This window comes from Sapajus apella, unplaced genomic scaffold, assembly GCF_009761245.1.
Source record: "Sapajus apella isolate SASKATOON/1434 unplaced genomic scaffold, GSC_monkey_1.0 scaffold34, whole genome shotgun sequence".
In the NCBI taxonomy this organism is placed as follows: Eukaryota; Metazoa; Chordata; class Mammalia; order Primates; family Cebidae; genus Sapajus; species Sapajus apella.
Genome location: NW_022436974.1, coordinates 13531977 through 13558952, shown reverse-complemented (window position 1 = coordinate 13558952; position 26976 = coordinate 13531977). Strand labels below are relative to the sequence as shown.

At 37.8% G+C, this 26976-nt stretch overlaps 1 protein-coding gene across 1 annotated transcript in view; it reads right to left on the bottom strand.

The window, feature by feature from the left end:
- LOC116563126 (cyclic AMP-dependent transcription factor ATF-4-like) overlaps positions 1 to 23412 on the bottom strand; it is a 38890-nt gene extending 15478 nt beyond the window's left edge. Inside the window, exon 1 of the mRNA XM_032295677.1 lies at positions 23356 to 23412. Coding sequence (XP_032151568.1) covers positions 23356 to 23412 — 57 coding nt within the window. The remainder of the gene's footprint in view (positions 1 to 23355) is intronic.
- Between the last annotated feature and the right edge of the window lie 3564 nt (positions 23413 to 26976).

Sequence of the window (26976 nt, the reverse complement as noted above, 5' to 3'; positions counted from 1 at the left end):
CTACAAAGAGAATAAAATACCCAGGAATACAACTAACAAATAATGTAAAGGACCTCTTCAAGGAGAGCTACAAGCCACTGCTCAATGAAATAAGAGAGGACACAAACAGATGGAAAAACATTCCATGTTCATGATTAGGAAGAATCAATATCATGAAAATGGCCATACTGCCCAAAGTAATTTACAGATTCAATGCTATCCCCATCAAGCTACCAATGATCTTCTTCCACGAACTGGAAAAAAACACCTTAAACTTCATATGGAGCCAAAAGAGCCTGCATAGCCAAGTGAATTCTAAGCAAAAAGAAGAAAGCTGGAGGCATCACACTACGAGACTTCAAACTATACTACAAAACTACAGTAATCAAAACAGCATGGTACTGGTACCAAAAGAGAGATATAGATCAATGGAGCAGAACAGAGGCCTCAGAGGTGAGGCCTCAGCGGCAAAGCCACACATCTACATCCATCTAATCTTTGACAAACCTAACCAAAACAAGCAATGGGGAAAGGACTCCCTGTTCAATAAATGGTGTTGGGAAAACTGGCTACCCATGTGCAGCAAGCAGAAACTGGACCTGTTCCTGACACCTTACACTAAAATTAACTCCAGATGGATTAAAGACTTAAACATAAGATCTAACACCATAAAAACCCTAGAAGAAAACCTAGTCAAAACCATTTAGGACATAGGCATAGGCAAGGACTTCATGACTAAAACACCAAAAGCATTGGCAACAAAAGCCAAAATAGACAAATGGGACCTAATTGAACTCCAGAGCTTCTGCACAGCAAAAGAAACAATCATTAGAGTGAACCAGTAACCAGCAGAATGGGAAAAAATTTTTACACTCTACCCATCTGACAAAGGGCTAATATCCAGAATCTACAAAGAATTAAAACAGATTTACAAGAAAAAAACAAACAGGCCCATTCAAAAGTGGGCAAAGGATATGAACAGACACTTTATAAAAGATGACATATATAAGGCCAAAAAACATGAAAAAATGCTCATCATCATTGATCATTAGAGAAATGCAAATCAAAACCACATTGAGATACCATCTCAGGCCAATTAGAATGGCAATCATTAAAAAATCTGGAGACAACAGATGCTGGAGAGGATGTGGAGAAATAGGAACATTTTTACACTGTTGGTGGGAGTGTAAATTAGTTCAACTATTGTGGAAGACAGTGTGGCGATTCCTCAAGGACCTAGAAATAGAAATTCCATTTGACCCAGCAATCCCATTACTGGGTATATATGCAAAGGATTATAAATCATTCTATTATAAGGACACATGCACACGAATGTTCATTGCAGCACTGTTTACAATAGCAAAGACTTAGAAACAACCAAAATGCCCATCAATGATAAACTGGATAGGGAAGATGTGGCACATGTACAACATGGAATACTATGCAGCCATCAAAAACAATGAGTTCATGCAAGTATGAGGAATAAATTATTCCTGATCAGCCTTATTGGTCACCTTCTCAGAAATCCATTTTTTGTATTTTTATTTATTATATTTATTTAATTGTAAATCCTTTTATTTACATTTATTATAAATCCTTTATTGTAAATCCATTGACCACATGAATCTAACACAAATAAGATGAAGGAACTAATTTATATACTAGGAGTTTACTTATGAAGCTTTCAGGGTTTGTTACAAAAATTATCTGTTAAATAAATTATTTAAGGTTTTACTGGACGACTAATATACTATAGGAGTAAACCAGTTCAACCCTCCCCATTTTCCTGACCTCTCATCTGCATTTTGAAGGTCACTATTAACGTTACTGTCTTCAGCTCCTCTGATGTTCTAGACATTCACAAGGCATACCATAACCTCTTCTGCCAAACATGATCATAGCTTTGAAGTCAATGAGAGTTTTAGAGAAAAACTTCCAAAAGCATCATTTTGCTAAATTCTAGCCAAAGTTTCCTTACGGAATATGAACCTACCCAAATACCCATCAATGATAGACTGGACAGGGAAAATATGGCACATACACACCATGGAATACTATGCAGACATAAAAAAACTGAGTTCATGTCCTTTGAAGGCACATGGATGAACCTGGAAACCATCATTCTCAGCAAACTGACACAAGAACAGAAAATCACACACCACATGTTCTCACTCATAGGTGGGTGTTGAACAGTGAGAACACATGGGCACAGGGAGGGAGCATCACACACTGGTGTCTGTTTGGGGGAACTAGGGGAGGGACAGCAGGGTGTGGGGATTTAGGGAGGAATAACATGGGGAGAAATGCCAGATATAGGTGATGGGGAGGAAGGCAGCAAACCACATTGCCATGTATGTACCTATGCAACAATCTCGTATGTTTTTCACATGTACATCAAAGCCTAAAATGCAATATATATATTTTAAAAAATTAAAACTTATGGTCACACAAAAACCTATACATATTTGTATCTCTTATGCGTAATAGCCCAAAACTGTAAGCAAACTGAAAATTGTTAATTGGGCAAATGACTGATAGTGATATTTCCTTACCATGAAATATTACTCAGCAATAAAAAGGAAAAAATACTGAGTGAAAAAAAGCCAATCCCAAAAGGTTACATACTTTATAATCCCATTTATGTAACATTATTGAATTGACAAAATTAAAGATATGAAAAACAGGTTATTAAATGATGATTGCCACATGCTGGGAATGTGGAAGGTAGATGTGGCTATAAAAATGCAACATAACAGATCCTTGGGGTGAGAGAAATGTTCATTACTGTAATGATGGATACACAAACTTGACATAACAAAATTACAAGAACTAAAGACACACACACACACACACACACACACACAACTGGAAACATTGAGTAAGATTGGTGGATTATTTCAATATCAATTTTCCATGGAGAAACCAGGTAAAAGGTACACAGAACCTCTCTGTATTACTTTTTACAAGAGCAAATCAAAGCCAGCAATATATAAAATAGATAATTAATCATGAAAAATTGGGTTTTATACCAGGAATGAAAGGTTAATCAATTTGTTTCTCCATGTTAACCAAATACTTTCTTAATAGATGTAAAAAAATAATTTGACAAAATATGCACCATGATTTTTAAAAACCTCAGAAAAAAAGAAATAGAGTGAAACTTTCTCAAACTCATAAAGAATATCTATAAAATCTTCATTTATTTTATTTAATGGTCTAATTGTGATCAAAAATATTTTTTAATTAACACATGAATTTAGCAAGCTCAATATCAGTTTAAAAAGTGTAAGGCAATTGCACAAAAATCAATTCTATTTTATACATAAACATTGAACTGAAAAATGAGTATCCAAGCCAATTATGTAAAATGTCTCACAATTGAGATTTGCCAGATTTCTTATCTCAAGATTTGATTCAGATTATATATTTTGACAACCACCTCAATATCCTATTCCCCTACTAACTTTTACCTGCTAATTTTAGTACCAATTCATGATTTCTCTGAATCAATTATTACTATTGTAAAATGGCTTTTGAAAACTTCTGCCTTTACTAGTTGTCATTCTTCTGCAAAGAAGAATTTTCCTATAAGAATTTTAGAAGAAAACAGAAAACACCATTGTGTACATTGGCCTTCAGAAATCATTTATGACTAAGTACTCAAAATCAATTGCAACAAAAAAATTGACAAATGGGATCTAATTAAATGAAAGAGCTTCGGCACACAAAATAAACCATCATCAGAGTAAACAGAACACCTACAGCATGGAAGAAAATATTAGCAAACTATGCATCTGACAAATGTCTAATGTCTAGACTCTATCAGGAATTTAAATTGAACAAGCAAAAAACATGTAACTTCATTTAAAAAGTAGGCAAAAGACATGAACAGACATTTTTCAAAAGAAGACATACAAGTAGCAAACATAGATATGGAAAAAATGCTCCACATCACTTATCATCAGAAAAATTCAAATCAATACCACAGTGAGGTACCATCTCACACCAGTCACAAAAGCTATTATTAAAAAGTCAAAAACAGCAGATACTGGCAAGACTGCAGAGAAAAGGGAATACATACACTGTTCGTGAAGATGTAGATTAGTTTAGGCACTGCGGAAAGCAGGTTAGAAATTTCTCAAAGAAAGTTAAGCAGAGCAACAATTTGACCTAGCAATCCCACTACTCAGTATATACCTAAAGGAAACTAGATCATTCTATCAAAAAGACACATGCACTCACATGTTCATGGGTGTGCTATTCACAGCAGCAAAGACATGAAATTGAGCTAGTCCATCACTGATGGACTGGATTTTAAAATGCGATTTTATGTATAAAACAAATATATTTATATCTCACATATTTGATGGAATGCTATACAGCCATACTATACTGCCATAATAAAGAATGAAATCATGTCCTTTGCAGTAACATAGATGCAGCTCAAAACCATTACCCTGAGCAAACTATTGCAGGAACGGAAAACCAAATACGGTATGTTCTCAGTTGTAAGTGGTGCTAAGCATTGAGTATTCATGGACATAAAGAGGATAAAGATATACACTGGAGACTAGATATATACTAGAGTTGGTGGGAGGGAAGGGGACAAGGCTTGAAAAACTATTGGGTATATGCTCAGCACTTGGGTGATGAGAACATTTGAATCCCAAACCTCAGCATCATGGAATATACCCAGGTAACAAACCTGCACATGTACCCCTGAATCTAAAATAATAGCTGGGAAAAAATACTTTTCTATAATTTTCTGTTATATCTGGGTATCACTACTTATCTTTATTATTGCTATTCATGGGATTTCAGTAATTTTACCTTTTATTCTTTATTTTTTTCTCTTTTAATTACAGTAACATTTTCTAAGTATTATATTCACACACTAAATACACAAACATTAAATATACAAACCAATAATTTTTTTTTAATTATGCACATCCAAGTAAGTATTCACCACTCAAATCAATATAAAGACTGTTTCCGGCCCTCTAGAAGTCTAGTCATGATTCTGCCCAGGCTTCAGCAACATCCCTCCCCATCAACAAAAGGTAACTACTATCCTGAAGTCTAACATGATGGATTTGTTTTGCTTATTTTTGAACTTGATATGGATGAAAACATGAGTATTCTTTTGCATCTGGACTCTTCCACTCAACATTGTATCTGTAAAATTTATCCATTTTGCCATATACAGCAATAGATCATTTTTTACATCACAATTATTTGTCCATTTTACTGTGACTGTATACCTATGATGTTTCTGGTATGAGGCAATTCTTCTTCTATGAACATTCTTATTCATGTGTTTATTGCGTACAAATTTACATTTGTGCTAGTATACACCTAAGAGTGGAATTGTGAATCATAGATCTGCATGTGTCTAGCACTGATACATATTGACAAATAGTTTCAAAGTGGTTGCACCAACTTTATACTTTAATCGGCTGCGTATGAGAGCTCCTGGACAACATTTGTTGATATCATTTTTAAGTACAGCACATTCTCTAGATGTGTAGTGGTGTCTCACTAGCTTTTAATTTTTATTTCCCTGCTTATTAACAATGTTAAGGACATTTCTCTCTTTTTTTTGGTCAGATAGTCATCTTGTAAACTCCCTTAAAAATATTTGCTCATGTATTTAAAAAATATGCAATATCTTCTCTACTCTATGGTTAATCTGTTCATCCTTTTAATGATTTCATTCAATAAACAATGTTTTATTTATTTATTTTTTTTGAGTTGGAGTCTCACCCTTGTTTCCCAGGCTGGAGTGCCGTGGCACTATCTCGGCTCACTGCAACCTCCACCTCCTGAGTTCAGTGATTCTCCTGCCTCAGCCTCCTGAGTAGCTGGGATTACAGGTGCCCGCCACAACACTCAGTTAATTTTTGTACTTTGAGTAGAGACAGGGTTTCGCCATGTTGGCCAGGATGGTCTGGAACAATGTTTTTAAATTTTAATGAAGTAAATTTTATTAATCTTATTATATAGTTAATGCTTTTTCTTCACAGCCAGTTTTGTAGTTGCTTCTTTGAAAGTTATGCGTTCCCATTCTCTAACAACTTTAAAGATTTTTCTCGGAATGATTGACTAACACCAAAATCTGTATTAGTTAGAGTTCTCTAGAGAGAACAAACTAATAGGATAGACGTATACATAAAGGAGAGTTTATTAAGGAGTATTAACTCACACGATCACAAGGTGAGGTCCCACAATATGCTGTCTGCAAGCTGAAGAGCAAGGACGCCAGTCCCAGTCCTAAAGCTGAAGAACCTGAAGTCCAATATTTGAGGGCAGGAAGAGTCCAGCACGGGAGAATGACACAGGCCAGAAGTCTAAACCAGTCTTAGTGACATTAGACATTTTCTTATGTTTTCTTTCTGCAATTTTCTTTACACAAAGATCTGAATACCTCAAATTGCTTGACAAAGGGTCATAAACTCCAATTTTGGGGGGCATCACATTCTAGTAAAACTGCTGCAACTTCCGCTCCTGCTTTATGCCCTGAAGCAAATTCACAAATTTTCAAGAGAAAAAAATAGTGGTGCTGATCTACGGCTAACCTTGATACCTTTTTTTGCTTTTAGGATCATGGCTTCTTAAATCCAGTGCCTTGATTTCTCTCTAATGATTTCAAGCCACTATTTAAAAAAATTCAGGTTTGACAGTTGTTATGGATTCAGTTCCCATACGGGCCAAAAAATAATAATATAATAAAAAAAACAACAGGTTTTATAGTTATTCTTAGTTGTAATACTAGTCAGATACAAACTATTCTTTCATAGCTATAAGATTATGATTATTAGTGTTAATAATCAAAACGTCCCAAATTTTGATAATTGGAGTCCAATTAAGCTGGATTCTGGAACATTTTGATATGTACCCTCAATTCACGATATTCATTTACTCTCTGCCACAACAAGACGTTCCAAGGTCACTTTGTACTTACACTGCTAAAGATACAGATTCATTTACATCTCTAAGGATTCCAGTTATTTGTAGTGAAAAATGTTTAGAAGCCAATATGTGAGTAAAAAGTATATTACTCATGGCTACCAGGGTGACATTGCTTCTGAATCTTTCCATGGCTTAATTGCATGTATTTAATCATTAATTCTAATAAAAATTCAAATACAATATCACAGTGTTTGTCCTTGCCTTTTCCTGTTCCATATTCACCCTTTCTTTTAACCTACAATACATAAACTAGTTTTAAAATATCTATACCAATGTCACCACCAATACAACTTAATAAAGTTCACAATTTCCGTGCATTTCCTTTTATCTTAGCACATATTATTAACAATGTACATTCAAAATATGATATTTCTCAGATTTTTTCAATATAAATATGTTATCAATAATAATAGAGTTAGGGTCACTTGTTTCCGTTTTGTATTGAATTTTGAACCTATCAATGGAAACAAATGATTATTTACTTGAGAACCATTAATATAAACACTTATGGATCTCCTAATATTGATTCATTCTTTAATCTCCAGAACAAATGATTTGGTGATGATGTGTTATTTCCTTGACATGTTGTTGGCAGGTTTCATTTGCAAATACTTAGAATTCTTGAATCAATATTCAAAAGGAAGCAGGATTTCCTAGTTCTCTCTGTATGTGTTTATTAGGTTTAGTTATCAATATTACATTTGTTTCAAACAAATTTTTTATTTTATTTTATTTCTATGTTCTGGAACAATTTAAACAAGAATGGTCTTTAAAGAATTGGTCAAATTTTCTATATAATCATCTAGTTTGAGTGATTTTGAGGAGGTAGTTCTTTGAATTCTTTATCATTTTATATGGCAATCAGTTTGTGGAAGCATTCTATTACAACCAGGGTCAATTATGATAAACAGTATTTTTGCATAGGCTTTCAAATGTTTCCATAGACTTACCTGTAATAAGCTCATTTTTTTCATTTTATTTTTAAGTTATTTTACCTCTGCCGTATTTCATTTTGTAGATAATTAAATACTTTTGCCTTTTATTCTTTGAATAATTACATAATAGTGGTTTATTTGGTAATTTTACCCAAAGAGTCATATTTTATTACTTTGACTTTTTAATATACTTTATTGCTTTATAATTTGAGTACAATAAAGTATACCCATTCTAAGGTCACAGTTTGAGCACCTGAGGAAGTTCAATTTTGTAAACACGTCGTAATCAGGACATGGGACAGTCTCACCTCCACTAAAACTTTTAGGCACATTTTTAATAAATCTCCACTACTATTTCTGTCACCAGAAAACCACTAATCTCCTTTCTATCACAACAGGTTTGTTTTGCTATTCTAGAATGTCATATAAATAAAATGATAAGGTATATGGTCTTTTGTTTCTGCCTTCTTTCACTTAATATAATGCTTTTGACATTCATCCAAGTTACTGTTTCTATTAGTTCATATCTTATTATTGCTCAACAGTCCATTGTAGAAATATAATTTGTATATACTTTTACTGTGTATTTTATGTATCTTCTTTGGGGAGTATGTTTCAATCTTGTGTTATTGCTATTGGGTTGTTTGCCTTCTTATTAAAGAGTTGTAAGACTCATTCCAAAAGGTATAAACAATCACAAAGATACATAAAATACATGGTGACAGTATAAGTTGTCTTACAGTTATATAATTTGGTATTGTGTGTATATTATATATGTACATAGAGAAGATATAAAATACTTTGTCCTAGTCTGTGAGTTGCCCTTTTACTATATTAATGACTTTTTTTTAAAGAGTCTTACATGACGCTCTACCTCTATATTCTGTTGTCTCTGGCATATGACCCAAGACATTTCCCTGCAAAAGCCAGTATGAGCTGGGGTTTGGCCCAGCAGAAAGAATCCTGAAAAATGTCTAGTGAGCTCAAGGCAATTTATCAACAGCTTTCCTAGTGTCAAGATGTTAAATCAACAAAACTATTAACTACCATTTCAGAACCCCAGCTCAGAGCAGGGGAGCAGCTGGTTCCAGACCACGTAGAATTGCAATATTTTTATTTTCCTTTAAAAGGTGAATGATTTGTTTTTATCCATATTTGCTTCTTATAATTTATTGATTTTATATTTTTCTAAGCCATTTAACAATTTTATTTGCCAATTTAGATGCATGTTTTCACTTCTAACTAGACGGAGTTCCTCAATGGCAAAGCATATTTCCTCACACTTAGTAGTTACTAGAAGAAAATCTGAGCCCCCTAAACTTACTGATTTTCTTATGTTCTATTAGGAATGAAACACACAACTTTACCTCAGTTTTCCGTAAACTCATTTGATAATCATTTTATATTCTTCATACCACCTTTTTACCAAATACCAAGTCTTACCGATTATTTATCTGCAAAATCTACAATTCTTCATCCTCACTATTATTTCTTTAGTCCAGACACATCATTTCTTGCTTAAATAGCTTATCGTTTTTACTTTGATTCTCTGCCTTTTGGGGAGTGAAATTTTAAAGACACATCTAAGATACAGTTCACATTGCTATCAGCAATACTTTACAAATATCTATTCATTTATTTATTGGCTATGTGCCAGCACTCTGCTATGCTTTGTGATTGTTAAGATGAAAAAAGAGCTCCTGGCTTTCCTTTGGTAAGTATTCTTCAGAAAAATAATAAGGAATAAAAGAAGCAAGTATGAGTCAATTTATTTGAGCATATACTTGAGCTGAACCTTGAAGGAGGATTAGAAATTTGTTTGCTGTGTTCCTTTTTGTTTTCAGTCGGAGCCAAGTGAATAAATAATTTAAATTGGGTTCTGTAAGAAATAAAAAAGAAAACTGGCCATTATTTTTATTTTTAAAACATAACATTAGTGGCTATTCAGAGACTGATTGCAATTAGGAAGTTTTGCTCATGTCACTCTTTTTGTTTTGTATGACGATACTGATTATTTGCAATTTAAGCAATAAAATTTGCCATTTAAAAAACTTCAGCTTCCTTTTATATATATATAATGTAACAGCACCATAAATCAGATTTATGCTGTAGAGATTTGTTTAACAGGTTCCTTAGACAAATATAAATCAGATAGGCACCTAATACCCTGGATAAGCAGAACTGTGGTATGGGGAAAATGCAGAAACCTGTGCAGGGGATTTAGGAACCTCTTGAGAAGGAGGGATTAAGAGCTGTCTCCATTTAGCCAGGTGCAGTGGCTGGGGCCTATAATCCCAGCACTTTGGGAGGTGGAGGTAGGTAAATCACTAGGTCTGAGACCAGCCTGGCCAACATGGTGAAATCCCATCTCTACTAAAACACACACAAATTAGCCTGGGGCGGTGGTGTGCACCTGTAATACCAGCTAGGTGGGAGGCTGAGGCAGGAGAATTGCTTGAACCGGGGAGGTGGAGGTTGCAGTAAGCCGAGATGGCAGTGCTACACTCCACTGCACTCCAGCCTGGTGACAGAGCAAGACTCTGTCTCAAAAATAAAATATAAAAAACTGTTTTCTTTCTTCTTATGGTTCAAGCTTTACTCATGAATTGATTAGTTTTCACAAAAGATCCACCTATTGAGAAAGGATGAAAGGAGTGTACCCAGAGCAGAAGGAGAGCCTGACTGGCGAGGTAGGCTCAACAATAGGACTTAAAGACACATGAGAATGCGCATGTGGCTGACACTGTCAACTCCTCCTTAGCCTACAGGAAAACTTTACGCACAGTTACTGGGCCTTAAATGTAAACTAAAGAACTGCGACCTTTTAAGTCTAATCTAGAGCATCTTTACACAAGAGGAATGCTCATGGGAATGGGATCCAGACCAGTAAAGGTGTCTTTGCTGCAACTGGTCAGGAAATGTTCAGTAGTGCAGCACCAGTCCTTAACTGTACCACTGATAGTAAAAGAAACAAGGCCAACAAAAAACTGGCATCTGCCTGTGGCCAGATCTGATGCTTGTGTTCTTGTTTAGCCTAGAAGCAGTTGCAGCTGTTTTGAAAATGAATGATTCCCAGAGGTTCTTAGACAATTGCTGGGTATTGAGAAAGCCCCAAGAGAGTCACTCTACAACCTTTGCTGTGTTAATTTTCTAGGGGTGCCCTAACAAATTACTACTGTTTATTAAACAATAAAAATGTATCTTCTCACAGTTCTGGGAAGTTAGAGATCAGAGTCTCAGCAGAGCCAGTTTCCTCTGCAGACTTTCTTCTTTACTTATAGATAGCCGTCCTCTCCCTGTGTCATTACATGGCCTCTGCAGATATTTGTGTCCTCATATCCTCCTTTTATAAAGCCACCAGTCATACTGGATTACAGTGAACCATACTGACCTCATTTTACCTTAGTTATACCTTTAAACAGCTAATCTCCAGGCCAGGTGAGGTGGATAACACCTATATTCCCAGCACTTTGGGAAGCCAAGGCAGGCAGATCACTTGAGCCCAGAAATTAGAGACCAGCCTGGGCAATATGGTAGAACCCCATCTCCACAGAAAATACAAAAATTAGCTGGACACGGTGATGCATAGTTCCACGTAGTCCGAGCTACTCGGGAAGATCATCTGAGCTCTGGGGGGCTGAGGCTGCAGTGTGCCATGACTACCACTGCACTCCAGCCTGGGCGACAGAGGGAGACTGTCTCAAACAACAACAACAACAACGAGCCTATCTCCAAATACAGTCACATTCTCAGGTACCACGGGGTAGGGCTTCAATACATGAATTTTGGTGAGAAGGTAAAATTCAGCCTGTAACACTTGCCATCTTGCACAAATAGAGACCTGAGTGAATTTGAATATTACAAAGATATAACCCTCATTATTTTTGATAATTATTTTATTGTCACATCTTTACTCATCACCACTTTAATCAAATCTAATGTTGTACTAACTTACTTTAGAACTCTGTGTTAAAAAACCAAATAAATATAGAAGACACAATTGGGCTCCCTGTGTGTTCCTCTCCATTCCCATTCATGTCTGTTTCTTCACAGAAGTTTCCAGGATGTATCCTAAAACATTGCTAGGATATTTTTATTATTTTGTTATAATCTTGTCTGTACTTCAAGATGGTGAAGTAGATGATACCAGTTACATCTGCTTACTACTCTTATATAAATGTTAACTTCAGAATAAATCCATACTCTGTAGCATGGCATGTTCCTTAAATATCTGTCCTCACCTGCCTTTTCAGGCCCACTCACTGCCCTTCCATCCGTAATAGTGAGCTGAACATGCCATTTGCACATACGCATCTCCATTCCTTTCCACGTGCTCCTCTCTTTGCCTGGAAAGACCTTGCCTCCTTCCATCTGTTTTGTTAAATAACAATTAACGTCTCCGTTACAATACACATTATATTAATTACAATAAGTTTTGTTACATGTTTTACCCAAAGGATTCAGAGTACCTTGAATGTAATGAGTAAACTGTTTATAGGGCAATGTCTAGAGTTCGACATATAGAACCTTATTAGCTCAACTAAGGCTAGTTTAAAAAAATGATGAATGCATCGATCAGTTCGTTGCTGATGATGCTGGTGACAATGCTGCTTGGCAGCAGGTGCTTATCCCATCGAATTGAGAAAAATTGTAGTTACTGAATACATCTGAAAATCACGTGTCTCTGAGTCTCTGTTTCAACAGAAGCGGCACCTAGATAAGGGAACAATATAAATGTAATTTCTAAAAGTTGTTTGTCCCATTGAGACTAGTGTGCTGCTGCTGCCTACCCTCTGCAGCTATGGTATGTATGACTGACAGGCTTCAGGATACCGAAGTGCAACCTACATTTGAAACCTGGCAGCTCAGCCTTCCTTCATCCTGCTGGGAGCTGTTACAAGCTATGAGGTGCCAGGGGCTTTTATTCCTGCCTTACTAAAATTGGCAACTGGACCCTGAAAACGAAAGCTGCCAAAACCCACAGTTCAGAAAAGGAAATTGGGGTTTAGGGAGACATCCAATGGATTTCTTCACACAAATTCTAAAATTTAAAGGCCATTTTATTACAACCATATTCAAAATCTGCCATAAACGAAACTCCTTCCTCTGAAGAAAAAAAAATACCATTTCTAACAAAATCATAGGTCACAGGCTTCCCAGGAGAAGGCAGAAGTCGGCTTCTCTCCAGGTAACAATTCTCCAAAATACAGCTATATCTGCATGGGAGGTAGTCCCTCCTCTCATTTGCTAAATTGGTCAGCCAGTCCCGCACACAGCCTTGCTCCTCCACCACCTCCCAGTGATAATTGCTTCTCTAAAATGTGTTGAGAAGCCGGAGTGGGAGGAGTTGGAAAGCATCCTGAGGTAATTCCTGAGGGCTCTCTTCCTGTACTCATCATTTCTCTCTGACACTGTCAGCCTCTAAGTTTCTTCAGAGCACCCCAGGTCACTCATGCCAGAAGACGGCATCATGAGCCACCTCCTTTCTGAATGATGTAATGGGAGGTTAATTCCCAGGCAGAGTGCCTGAGGAAGCCAGAGAACGTGCAAGGGAGACTGGCAATTCCCAGGTAGATCTGTGTCAGCTGTCTCGCCCTAATTACTGAAAGCAGACAGAAGCTTTCTAGGTGAGCAGACCCAATGGGAGGCTGGCTGCCTAGGAGATTTTCAATAGAGATCAAACCAGACGAGAGTGCAGAGACCTCTTGGGAAGCTTTGCCTGGAATAAAGCAAAGGTTCATAAAAATAGGCCTCTGGGTAGGTTTCCGTTTGTGACCCTCAGAATGAATGCCTGGCTCAAGGCTTATTCAGCAATCAGACAGTGTCACCTGACTTGGCTCGCAGTCTAAGAACAGAAATGTCTTTACAGAGGGTAATAGAAGAAAATTTGACTTGTTAAAGCAATAGCTAAGGGTAGCAAGAAGTACCTGAAACACACATAATATATGCGTTTTTAAATACAAGATCTCTTACCGCATATACACGCACACACTCACAGAGCAATAAACTAATTTGTTTATTGGAAAAGAGAAACGTCTGCAAACGTAATGAAGTTGAGACACAATGATTCCCTAAAGAAATCAGAAATAATCTAGAAAGACCATCTCTATGAGACATTTATTCACTGGGATGTATATTGTTCCAAGTCTGTTTTAAGTCTTTCATGTGATTATACCTGTTTCCACAAATAAATGGCAGTGTTCCCAGCTAGATCATTATTTATTTATCTCATCTACTTTTGCATTGTCCACAGTGTCTAGTAAAGTGACAGGCAAAATAAGGTGCTAAATCAGTGTTCCTGGAGAGGAAGGAAATAGGGGGTGAAGAAAACAAAGGCAGGATGGATGAAGAGAAGGAGACAGGGAGGAAAATTAGAGAGGGGATGTTTTAGAGTTTTCCAGATTTATAGAATTCACTGTCTGGGCCAAACAAAGGTTACAATTTGGTTTTTACTGCAATGAATTCAAAGGTCCAGAGATCACAAAGTTAAAAGGCAGTCAACAGCTTTTGTACACAGTTCTTTTTCTCCAGTCAAATTCAAATAGTATTTAAATAGATTATATCCTGCTTTTTACAACCTTCCATCTAACACTGGCCATATTCAATAAACAAAGCAGTTCTGGGTACAGGAGCAAACAATCAAAAATCCCAAACTACATTCTTCAAATAGCACATTTGAATATGTTTTCCGTAGTTTTAAGGTACTTATGCAGATAGCTAAAGGAATGGCAGTATTGAACTTGACCTCCCTTGCTTAAAACAATGAATTGCCCTTTATGTAAGTATCCTTCTTTTTATAAATGGAAAGAACTGTGACATTGTCAATGGTAGCAAATACTGTACCCATGAGAGAGGTTTCTACCTCTGATGATTTCCTCAAAATAGGAAGGAAAAAGAAAATCCATATAGGACCTGATAAGTTCTTTATTCTCACATTTTAATCTGTCCCTAATGGTAAAGGGAACACTGGAGAAGCTCAACCTACATCTACAGCATCCTTTTCTAAGTCCCTCCCCACTTTGATTCTATTTCTGATTCTATTTCTGTTTCTGTCTTTCTCTGGGGCATGACTGTACACATGCCTATTCATGCACACATACACGCATGTACACATGAACGTTCCCCTGGGAGATGAAAGGAAAAGAGTGTATTGTATAAATCCTGGAAAGCTAATTTTCTTCTTAAGAATACAAAGTTTCACTAGAAATAATAAGGTGATAGAATTGCTTTTTGAAATATTTATTACTTTTTCCCCTAGAATTTACTTTTTTTGTCAATTTTTTCACCTAGCTCCTTGTAGCAATCTAAGAATATTCTTCTCTGGTTCTTGTTCCTGTTAAGACGAAATAACCACCCTCTACTCTGTCTTTCTCATTGAGTGTAGCTGCAAAACCTGGTAGAATGCATAGATCAACTACTTGAAGGCTCTGAAATATAAATAGTAGCAGAAAGGTTGAGGACGAAGACCAGAATTCAAAGTACCACCAAACTGGTTACATTTTTTTTCCACCTGTCTTCCTGCTTGCCTGGCTCCAGATGGAGGTGCAGTTGTAGAAGTACACAGCAAGGTAGGGTTGGAATGAGGGTGAGGAAGTGAAGCAGGGTAGTAAAGTGCGGAGCTGGATCCTCTCTTTACTTAAATTGCAACATTTCGTTCATTTTAAATTTTCACATTCATTTTCATTTTTTTAAAGATTGCATTAAAATTTTATGTATCTTGATTATTGAATTTTTAGGAGCCCTCTTAAATTTTGTACCCAAGAAATGTGCCTAACTTTACCCGGGTGTTAGCCCTGCAATGGAGTTGGGCAACTAGAGCCCCAGCTTTCCTACTGGAGGGCCAAATAAGTGACCCCCAGGGAACTGGAAACTGACAAGGAGATTCAAGGATAAAGAGTAGCTGAGAAATGTGAGCCTATGCAAATTATATATGAAGTAAGCTTATGAATAGAACTGATTCTAATCAGCCCGTCCAAATCTTTGACAATGCTGTGGTGACATATGCATCACCATCTAGTTTGACCATACTAGGTGGAGCACAAGCAGGATGGACATAAGCAAAGGCTTTGAAAACTCAACTGACATTGGAACCAGACAATCCCACAAAAGGTAAAATTGAACTTGCAGCCAGAACCTAAACAAAATGTCAACATTTTCTATGATTTTTAAGTAGGATACAATTCAAAATTAGTCCTGATGTGAAAAACAAGGAGAATCTCAACTCACATGAGAAAAAGCAATCAACAGATGCCAAAACTAAGATAGCACAGATGTTGAAATTTTGTGACAAAGTCTATAAATCAGGTATTATAAAATTGCCCCAATACGGAACTTCGAAACCTTTTGAAACAAATAAAAAAACAAAGTTTCAGCAAAGTATTAGAAATACAGGAAGAACTAAATGACAGTTGAGAACTAAAAAATATAATAACTAAATAAAGGGCTGGGGGTTGTGGCTCATGCCTGTAATCCCAGCACTTTAGGAAGCCCAAGGAGGGTAGATCACTTGAGATCAGGCGTTGAAGACCAACCTGACCAACATGGTAAAACCCCATCTCTACTAAATACAAAAAATTAGTCAGGCATGGTTCCCCATGCCTTTAATCCCAGCTACTTGGGAAGCTGAGGCAGGAGAATCGCTTGAACCAGAGATGTCGACTTTGCAATGAGCTGAGATTCCACCGTTGCACTCCAGCCTGGGCAACAAGAGCAAAACTCCATCTCTAAATAAATAAATAACTTACCTGTTGGGATTGACAGTGAAATGGAGATGAATAGAGAAGAGTCAAAAAACCCATAGATAGATCAGTAGAACTTCTTCAGCCTGAATGACAGAAAAAAAAAAAGAGTTTAAAAAATTTAATAGTCTCAGATCTACAGGAGAAAAACAAGGTGTCTAATATTTTTCCTGTCAGTCACAAAAAGTGAAGGGAAAGAGTTTGGTGCTGAAAATATAGTGGAATAAACAATGCCTAAAAACCTTCCAATTTTTTTGTTATAAGGCTTTATGATATTTAATGTATGTGTTGAATCATACAACCACCACTACAAAAAGATAACAATAGAACTGGATTTCAATCCTAGGTCTTTTTTACTCAAAAGCTTACTTAGGTCCTGTTCATATGTTTCCTTAGGTCTGCATTTGAATTTTACCAAATAGATACTCTATTTTTTAAAATGTGAAGAAGAAAATATCTCATAATTTCCCCCATTCTCAAAAGTTCCTGACACTGAACTATGAATGCTGTATTAATGACTATGCTCCTGGTAGTTTCCCTCAAGGCTGTTTTCTAATAGATGAAAATCTTCAGTTACCTAGAAGAAACTGGGGCCACCTTTGAAAATCAGCATGGAATCTTTCAGTTTGTGAAGTCTCTTTTCTTGCTAACCATTTGGCTGACCAAAAATAAAAAGTGGGGTGGAGGTTAATATAAACTTTTATACTTCCCACTACTGCCTCCCAGGACAGAAGAAAAAAATCATAAATATATATAATTATATATATAATTACATATACTTATATAATTATATATATAATTACATAATCACATTTGTGTATTATATATGCCTTCTGTTCATGTTCCAGAAAATTATCAAATGAACATGAAAGTCATTAGAAAGCTGTGTGTCTGATGAAAAAGGTGCATTTATAAAAACCAACAGGAGCTTCACTCATACTGGGAAAGAAAAGTTAAAACCAAATAATATTCAAGAGGTTGGGGCCTTGAGACCAAAGCAGAAAATTTAAATGAATTTTATGAAAAGTCTTAACTACACAGTGATTTGCCAAGGACAAATAGCTACTTTAGTTCTCAGTCAGGTGCACTGTTACACAAAAGGATTTAAGCTTATTTTTTTTCTTTTTCCTCATAGCAAAGTCACTGGGCAGGTGGAAAAGAAAATGTTTGAATGAATAAGATGAAGAAAGCATTCTTCGTTATGTCATGGCTGCTCATACAGCAAGAAAAGCTCATGCAGCTTGTAAAGAGTACACATTTTGAAACCAGTTAGAAGTTTTTGCATATCTCACATTTTCCCTTGAACTTGTATGTGAACTTGGCAAGTCATTAAACCTGCTTTGATCTCATGTGCATGAACAGTGAAGAATGATTTTATTCCTGCATCACATGACTACTGTAAGGATTAATGCATATAAAGCATACACCCAGCCACATCTCTAAAAACATAGATATTGTGAAGAATGAGAGGTAGAAACTTTAGTCTGGATGACAGGTAACATTTTTCTTACATGTAGAGTGACAACAGTCCCTCTAATTGGCCTTCCATCTTCATTTTGTTTTTTGAAGCTTGAAGAACCAGATTAAGATGGTTTCCTTCAGTCGACCACATTTCTGGGTAGTTTTTTTGTATTCTAACAGCATCAACTTTCATGTGTAAGATGGAAAAATAGAACATGTAATACTTTAATCAAGTTTGACACACCTCAGTGAACTAAGTAACTTGGTATTAGTATGAATTTTAGCAAGAAATCCAAAAAGCAGCAAACATTCCCAGGTAATGTGCCCAACATAGTTTTAATTCTTTAAATTGTATAGCTAATTCAGCTCAACTGGGATTTACTAAGCATCTACTGGATGTGACATAATCTCTGTCTTCCAACTGCCTAAGGCAAATCCAAGGAGACAGAAATCCCACTGTATTCCAGTGTAATAAATCCAGTAATGGAAAGATATGCAAGGAACAAAAGGAACATAAGGGAGGTCACTAACTTTGTACAGGGTGATAGATGTGCTTCTCAGGGAAAGTGACACCTGAGCACAAAGATATAAAGAGTTTTCACATTTGAGGTGGGAACAGGTTTCCCAAGAAAGAACAGCTTGTACAAAGATACAGAACCCAGTAATTGCACAGCGTTATCAGGAGATCTCCTTAAGTCTACCATGGTCCTAAGACAAAGCCTTGGGGATGAGAACCCATTTTCGTAGAGTCAGAGTTGTATGGTTCTAAATTTCGCACAAGTTGATATAATGGAGGGAATAATATCTAGACAAAAAAATCTAGGTAGACTATTTGATCTTGGGCAAACCAACCAGGACATTAGTTTCCCCATCTGTAAGTAACCTACACTGGCTATTGAGAATTTACTGATATTAAGTAACCCTTTAGCATGATATGATGGCATGTGCCTGCAGTACTGCTACTTGGCTGAAGTAAGAGGCTGGCTTGAGCCCAGGAGTTCAAAGCTCTAGTGCACTATCATCATGCCTGTGAATAGCCACTGTACTCCAACACAGGCAATATAGTGAGATGCCTGTGTCTTTAACAAGGTAATTAAATAAACAGTATTTAAACTGTAAATCAATATAGATGTTATTAAAGTTATTTCCTTTGATGTAATTTATAAATCAACATTAATCTTAAGTAGCAATATTCATAAAGCAACAGATACATAATGCCAGGAATCATATTAGTATGTAAGGCATGGCTGCCACTAAAATGTTCTTGGAGTTGAGATAGGCATGAAAAGACCTGGAGACTTCTGAATCACTTTCAAAATGTTTTGTGACTAGGAAGAGAAAATCAATCACTTACATTATTACTTTCTATCTGCAAAGCGTAGAGGAAAAGCTTTATCATGAAAGAGGTACCGTGATAAAAAAACTGAAATAAGTCAACAGAGTACTGTGCTTGAATACGTGGTCTACTTTAAAAACATAAAAATACAAAGCAGCTTTCAAGCTGAGAACCTTGGCCAAAGGGTTGTGTGGAATAAGAAGTAAAAACCATGCAGCTTCCCGGGAAGAATGAAAGAAGACGAAAGATGAACAAGGCGGAAAATCTTCAGCTTGAGGAATTTAATACTTAAACTGCAGCAACTCAGAGTAGGAGGCACCAGAAGTTTTAAAAGAACGAACTACTGCAGTGAGACAATTGGAAGCCCGGGTGATCTAATGATGAATACAACTTGTTTAGTTTCATTTTGTTTTTTGGTTTGTTTTGCTTTGCTTTTATAGGGCCCTCACACTGCTACTTAGGTGCCATTTTATCATGCATGTATTTTTCTTTTGTATTGGGGGGAGGCACAGTTTATATATAATAATTTGCTTTTGTGTAATTATTTTTAGCTCTTCTCTGGATTATGACTCACCTGCCAAAGCGTATTCTTCATGTGTCTAGCATGGTAGTCAAGAATAACTAAATATTGTGCTCATTGATTGATTAGTTCTTTCATTCTATTAACCAATCAAGCCTAATTTATGCCAGGCTGGATATTACAGACACAAAGGTGATTAAGGGAGCCACACTGTCTTCAGGATGCTTACATGGGAGTGAAAGAAGATGTGTAACTGAGAAGACAATTCTAAAAATGTTAATAAGTGCCCTGACAGGAGACGTAGAGTGTTACAGAAGTCATGTGGCAGAATTTGTGTGGTTTGGCGTAGGAGTAAGCCAAATTGAGGATTGTCAGGGAAGTGTTCTCCGACTAAATGCAGTTCTAAATGGTGGGGCGTTTTTCAATTGAAAACATTTGTTGAGCACCTAAAATTGTCATGAGGACTGAGGGGATACAGAATCTACCAAATCACCAAACCTAATATATTAACACTTATCTTCAAGTTCCTTCAGTGAATCCCAGATTGCTGTGTTCACTGAGTCAATATACAATGAGAATCAATGGCTTCTATGGCCAGGTACTAGGTATGAGTCCTGAGTAAGACTGACCTGATCCCTTTCTTCATCCAGTTTAAATGTAATTCATCTAAAAACTTTGCTGTACCACTGGAGAGACACTTACACTAAAAGGAACACTGATCAAAAGTTAGAAGTGGAGATGTTTTCTTCCCTGAGACAAGCATGCACAGAAAATAAGCTAGAAACATCCTGAAATATCATTTTGCCCTTTCCTCTGCCTGCACAAAGAACACATTCAACCAGATATGCCTGGGTGGAATTTGCCTTCCCTATTCCCAGAACCATGAATCCTCATTTGAAGACCTCATTAGATCTGAATAGTCCTAATGCATGAAGGAACAAGCAGGGTTGAAGACAAACAGGTCTAGGTTGAAATCCCAGCCTCGAAGCACCATACCTGTGCCACCCTGAGTAAATGCTTGATCTTCCTGGGCCTTATGTTCATTGTCTATCCAAAAAAAAAAAAAATGAGAGAAAATGCAGCTATCTTGTGCAGTTACCGAGATTCAGCTAGCTAATCTAAATAAAGCAGCACACAGCATACAGTGTTCAATAAATGTTGTTTCTTTATTCCGCAACTGTCAACTCCTGCATTAAAACTTTCTTAATTTCCCTTGGCAGAGTAGAGGGCTTGAAGGTCTCATCTAGTGTTCTCATCCTCACATGAATGCAATTTTTAAAAACTGCGTGTTACAAAATTTTTTAACTTGTGAGTTTTCTCCATTAAGCCAGAAACTCACTGAGAGTGAGGAATTTGTCATCTGTACCTGTGTAGCCCCAACCCAAGTTCATTGCTTAGAATCTTTTAGCTATTCTTCACCTCTACCCCCTGCAAAATTACCCTGACTTTCCCCATTAATACAAGTTAAAATTAACAGGGGGTTAGGGAAACCCTTGTAGCATCCTCACAAATGGGAAAAAAAAAAAAAAAAACTTGGAAAATCTCTGCCTCAGAGGTACTCACTTGCAGTCTAAGTTCCTATAAATCTGCAGGTAAGTGGCCATGTATTTTTGGCAGCCAAAACAAAGAAGGAAACGTGAATATTTACATGGTCTGATGTGCAAGAGGAAAAGATAAACCAAAGCCATTAGGGAAACACAATTATCTTTGCGATTAAAACCAGGGAATCACTTCTCCCGGCCTCACCAGAGGACACTGTTTAATTTAATTAACAATGCCTACAAGAGCAACTTTAAACAGGACACACAACAAAAAGACCACAACCATGAAATCTAGGGATATTCCTGCTGGTCATTTGCAATGTAGAGATAGATTTTATAATACCTAGAGCATAGAGGGTGCACGGCAACATATTCAAGCTTATGTACATGGTATTTGAGATCAGGCATGGAAAAATACTGAGGCACTGTGTATGTTATTTGTACATGAGAATGAAACTCGTTTACTCTGAAAACAGGACAGGGAGTGGAGTGTGTGGTGTGATAAGGAACGCTGAAAACAGCCTCCTGAGAATGCAGTTTGAGTGTGTACAAGGTCACAGGTGCCTCAGCAACCCACCTCAAATGACCATCTAGCGGATATTTGTAGTTAATATAAGCCATTTCAATAAATACTTGGCAGACTGATGCTGGGGTGGACTCTCTCAGAAGAGCTATCCCCTAGCCCCGCTCAGCTGGAACTGAGTACTGCGTTCTTGGTGTTCTTGCAGAGCTCTAAGTTCTGCGGCTGGTGCCCCCGACATGATTGACTTGAATTTATGTGTGAAGGAGGAAAGCTCATCAATTTTCCAGGGAATCTCGTAAGGGACAGTCCTGACTCCCATCAGGAGGAAGGGATGCATGTGTAAAACATCAGGGGCTAGATTATCATGAGTCAAGAAATGACCAAAGAGCAGAAAGTATTTTTTAAAACAGTGCAACAGCTACTTAAGGCTGTCCAGTGCACCGTAGAGCCTGGAGCTCTACACAAGCTTATGCTCTTAATTAGGCAGGAATGCCCTTGGTTTCCTGATCAAGGAAACTTAGATTTAGAGTTATGGGAGCCGGTAGGTCATTGCCTGAAAAGAGGACATAAGCAAGGTCATTTTACTAATGCTACTATTTTGACCACCTGGGCGCTGGTAAGCTCTGCATTGTATCCTCTATCTGTTAGATTGTGGTGCGTCAGACCACCCATCTTCTCCACCTGAAGGGAATTCAGGAGATTTAAAAGAGAAGGAAAAGCAAAAATGAGAACAACAGGGAGAGACTTCTCTCTCCACTTCATTCCCTTCTATAGGGAGTAAGGAAGAGATTTTTTTCTAGTGAGGATAAGGATGAACCAGAGCCTTTTCCTCCCCTAACAGAAAAGCTATTGCCCTCTTTTCTTCTACCCTTAAAGTGACCTGCATTCATTGGCCCCATTCAGGCAACAGTGCCTCCCATCCCCCTTGAGGAGACTGGAGGCCGCCCAAGGGACAGTCCTTGGATAAGCCTCCTGGTCAGTGAACATCTATGTGATTGGGTGGCCGCGTCTCCTTGACAAACTTCCCTGCTGGAGGAGTGCCTCCAGGAGGGAAGGAAAGTGGCCAATTATGATTGTCTTCCTAATATGCAAGTTCTCACTTCCTCACTTTCCTACTTCCAGTATCAGCCTACCTGGCCTTGACTTTTTTCTGTTTCCCTGGAGTATAAAGGAAAGTTGCATGCTGCCTCCTGGGTTTTATCCAAGAAAGCTCTGGCTTTCTTGCTGCCCACAGAGACCTGGGGCAGGAGAGTTGCTAGGATGCCATGGAGTGCCCATTTGGTCTCTGGCAGCTTAGACAAGTTGCCCCTGTGTGGGTTTGTGGTGATGGAGGGGAGGCCAAGAGACACAGACCGAGTCCCGGGTGGCTGCAGGCAGCTCCAGCCCGGTCCTGAGAATCCTCTTCGCCATGGTCACGTGCCTTAGTAACTGTGCCCAGAAAGTGGCCTGCTGCCTGCTGTGCTGCTGCTTTTCCTACTTCTGCCCTTCCCTGCCACCCTCGCATGTCTCAGCTGACAAGCAATTCCTTGTCTTCCCTGGCTCTCTACGGAGAGGGCTAAGAAACAGTCCCTGTGCACCCCAACCTTACTACACTAAGGTGGGCAGAGGGGTGCAGAGCAGCCTGGAGTACAGAGCTCTGGGGGAGAAGCCCACTAGTAAAGGACGCTCTCCCATCGCCATGTTAAATACTAACAGCTTCTGCCATGTTCAGAAGATAGATGCAGCAGTAAGGAATGCTTTTTTATAACATGTTTAAAAACACTATGGCTAGGGAATTTCAAAGCAGACCTTGTGCTGCATGTCTGCTCCTCCCCTGAGCCTCTCTGCATGGGGGTAGAAAAAATAATAAAAAGCCCAGTATGTTTTCAGTACCTTACCTAACAGGGTTGGCTCCAAGCGTAGGTGGTCTGGAGGATGAGGGGAGCGATCTTCTCCCAGCCTGCTACCCTCTTGCCTCCTGCCTCCGCAATTACAAACGCACGTTACCACCTGGTCATTCTCTGGCCTCTTGCTGCCACGTGTAGTCTTCCTTCCTTCCTCTCGGGGTAAGGGCAGCAACAGGTGGCAGGCTGTTAAAGAGAGAGGCCCTCTAAGGAGTTTGGAGCAGGTGAAAAGAAACCAACCACAGCCTTACTTTTCCAAGCTCACTTCTAGAGCATTCCGGCTAAAGGCTAATGCGGGGAAATGGCCAGCACCTAAAGACATTTTAAAAAGTTTTTTGAGGTTTTTTTTTTTTTACACACTTAAGATAACTCAGTGCAGGTTTATTATCCCAGTCACATTCTAATCACTTTCAAGGGCCAAAATATGGTAAAAATAACTTAGATATCCAGCCCTTGCATGGCTTAGTTGAGCAGGTAGGGTTTGCCTTTTGTCAGTTCTGTATTCATGTGCTATTTACCTGTCTCATGATCCCTCTAAACACATACAAAAGACCACAGATTTAATAGCTTCTCTTCTCATAAAGGGGCGCCGATGTTGCCTCCAATTATTAAGATATAACCCTGTTACTCTTTTCCTACCATAAAGCAGGAAAAATAACTTCCTGAGAATGCAGTTTGAGTGTGTACAAGGTACCCACTTCAAATGACCATCTAGTGGATGTTTGTAGTTAGACAAGCCCTTTTAATAAATATTTGGTGGATGGATGCTGGGGCGGACTCTCTCGGAAGATCTACCCCCAGGCCCGCTCAGCTGGAACTGTCTGAGTATTTCATTCTTGGCGTTCACTGCAAACTTTAAGCTCTGCATAGAGGAACAAATTAACAGCATCATCTTCAGACAGTCTTCATAAACATTGTTTTCTCAGAGCCAGTGCAACATGTATAGAGGGAGCATCTGTGACTTTAAGAATCTACTCCTTGAAGAGTAGAGCTTAGTGGTGGTTTCCTCCTAGAAAAAACATGTGGCCTGTGTGGAGGTTTTTGATCTGCATAATTCATGGCTATTTAGAAACATTCCTGAAGAATACTACCTTCTCCAAAAACTGAGGCTTAAGACATTACATAAAAAGGATAACTGCGGAATCAAGTGGATCCCATCCCTCACATTAGCAAGAGGTATTAAAATAATTTCAAGGTATTCAAATAATTTCAGTAATTTCATGATTATAGCCTTTTTGTTGTGCATCATATTTACAGTAAAGACTCATTTATGCATTGTTATTAATATTAAACATTATCCTCTGTTGGGCCCCAGAGAAATGATTATCTGGTTTTAATAGCAGAGATAATTGTGCTTCTCTAATACGTCTGGTTTGCCTTTCTCTTTTGCACATCAAATCATTAAATATTCACATTTCCTTCTTTGTTTTGGCTGCCAAAAATACGTGGCCATTCATCTGCCGATTTATAGGACCTGACGCTGCAGGTCAGTACCTCTGGCTCAGGCAGACATTTTCCAAGCAATTTTTTTTCCTTTTGTAAGGATGCTCCAAGGGATTCTCTAAGCATATTGCTTAATGTTTAAGAACTCAGCCTCTGGACTCATACTGACCTTAACTACTGTCCTGTGACTTTGGGAAAATAAGTTAACCTCTCTAAACATCAATGTTCTTGTCTGTAGAATGTGGATAACAACAGAATCTATGTCATAAGTTGATGTGCCCATAAAATAAGGATATGTGTGAAAAGTGCTTACTTCAATAGATGAGAAGTGATAAGCATTTAATAAAATAGTAATTATTAACACACGTTTTGAATGGCAAACTCATTAACTCTCCTAAGTAGTTGTTTCTTTTAACTGAATTTTATTATACTTCCCTCTGACTTATAATATATAGGGGTATATTTCAATACCTCTTGCTAATGTGAGGGATGGGCTCCACTTGATTCTGCAGTGATGCCTTTTATGTAAGGTTTTATGCCTCACTCCTTAGAGGAGGTATTAGTCTTCAGGAATGCTTCTAAATGTTTGTGAATCACCCAGCTCAAAGACCTCCACACAGAAACACTTTGGCTTCTGCCCAGAGTGTTTCCCTCAGGTTTTAGAGTCAAATGTTACTGTTTCAGTGTTTCTGTGAGACTATTCAATAATCGTTATTAAACACCTGTGTTCCAGGCACGTGTTTGGTCCTGAGTCTGTTACATTAAACAGGATGACATACCTGCTTGCATAGCATCAGGACAGGCTATCCTGGAGCTCCCTGACACCTATCTGCTAGTTCTACTAGTGCTTCAACACGAAGATGGTGAACATTGGAGCATTCTAAAATTCTGGTATGGCTCACTGTCAGCCTTGGGCCCAGGCCTGGAGGAAGGCTAGCTGGTTGCAGCAGGTGCAGATGCATTTTCCTGCCTGCTATGCTGGTGCCCAATTCTCCGGATGCTCACAGTCTCCTTTGGAGGCTCTAGACTCCCTATAACAATCTTGATAAAAGTAAGTCTTTGTGATTCTATGAAATCAATTAAGGAAACATTCAATTTTATGAAAGCTGACTGAGATCAGGAAGCAAGTGGAATTCACATCTCTATTAGGGCCTTGGCATGTTCAGCTCCTCTTAAAGTGATCTGTGTTTGGGAAGCAAAGACACAAAGTAACCCAGAGTGGCCTGGCCACCAACAGGACATATGAGATTTATTTGCATTCTCTTTCTGTAAGCACGTTTTTCATTAGAACTGCCCCTCTTTGTGTCTCCAGAGAACAGCCTACATCTTATTCAAATTCCTTACTAAAATCCCGAGATCTCTGGGTCTTATTAAGACAAGAATTCCTGCTTGCATCTATCTACCTCTCTGTGTCTAGATTCTTGTAACATATTATGCCAGACAGATTTTTTAAGGAGTGCAAGGAAAATGTATATATATTTGCATAACTTCTATGTATTAAGCACTGAATACTTTACAATTATTATTTTTTAATTCCCAAAGTAAAAGGAAATAATAGCTTTATTTTATATTAAAATAGAATATACTGACTATATAGAGGTTAAAAACCAAGATGTAAAGAAGCCAAGCAACTCGCCCAAGATCATAA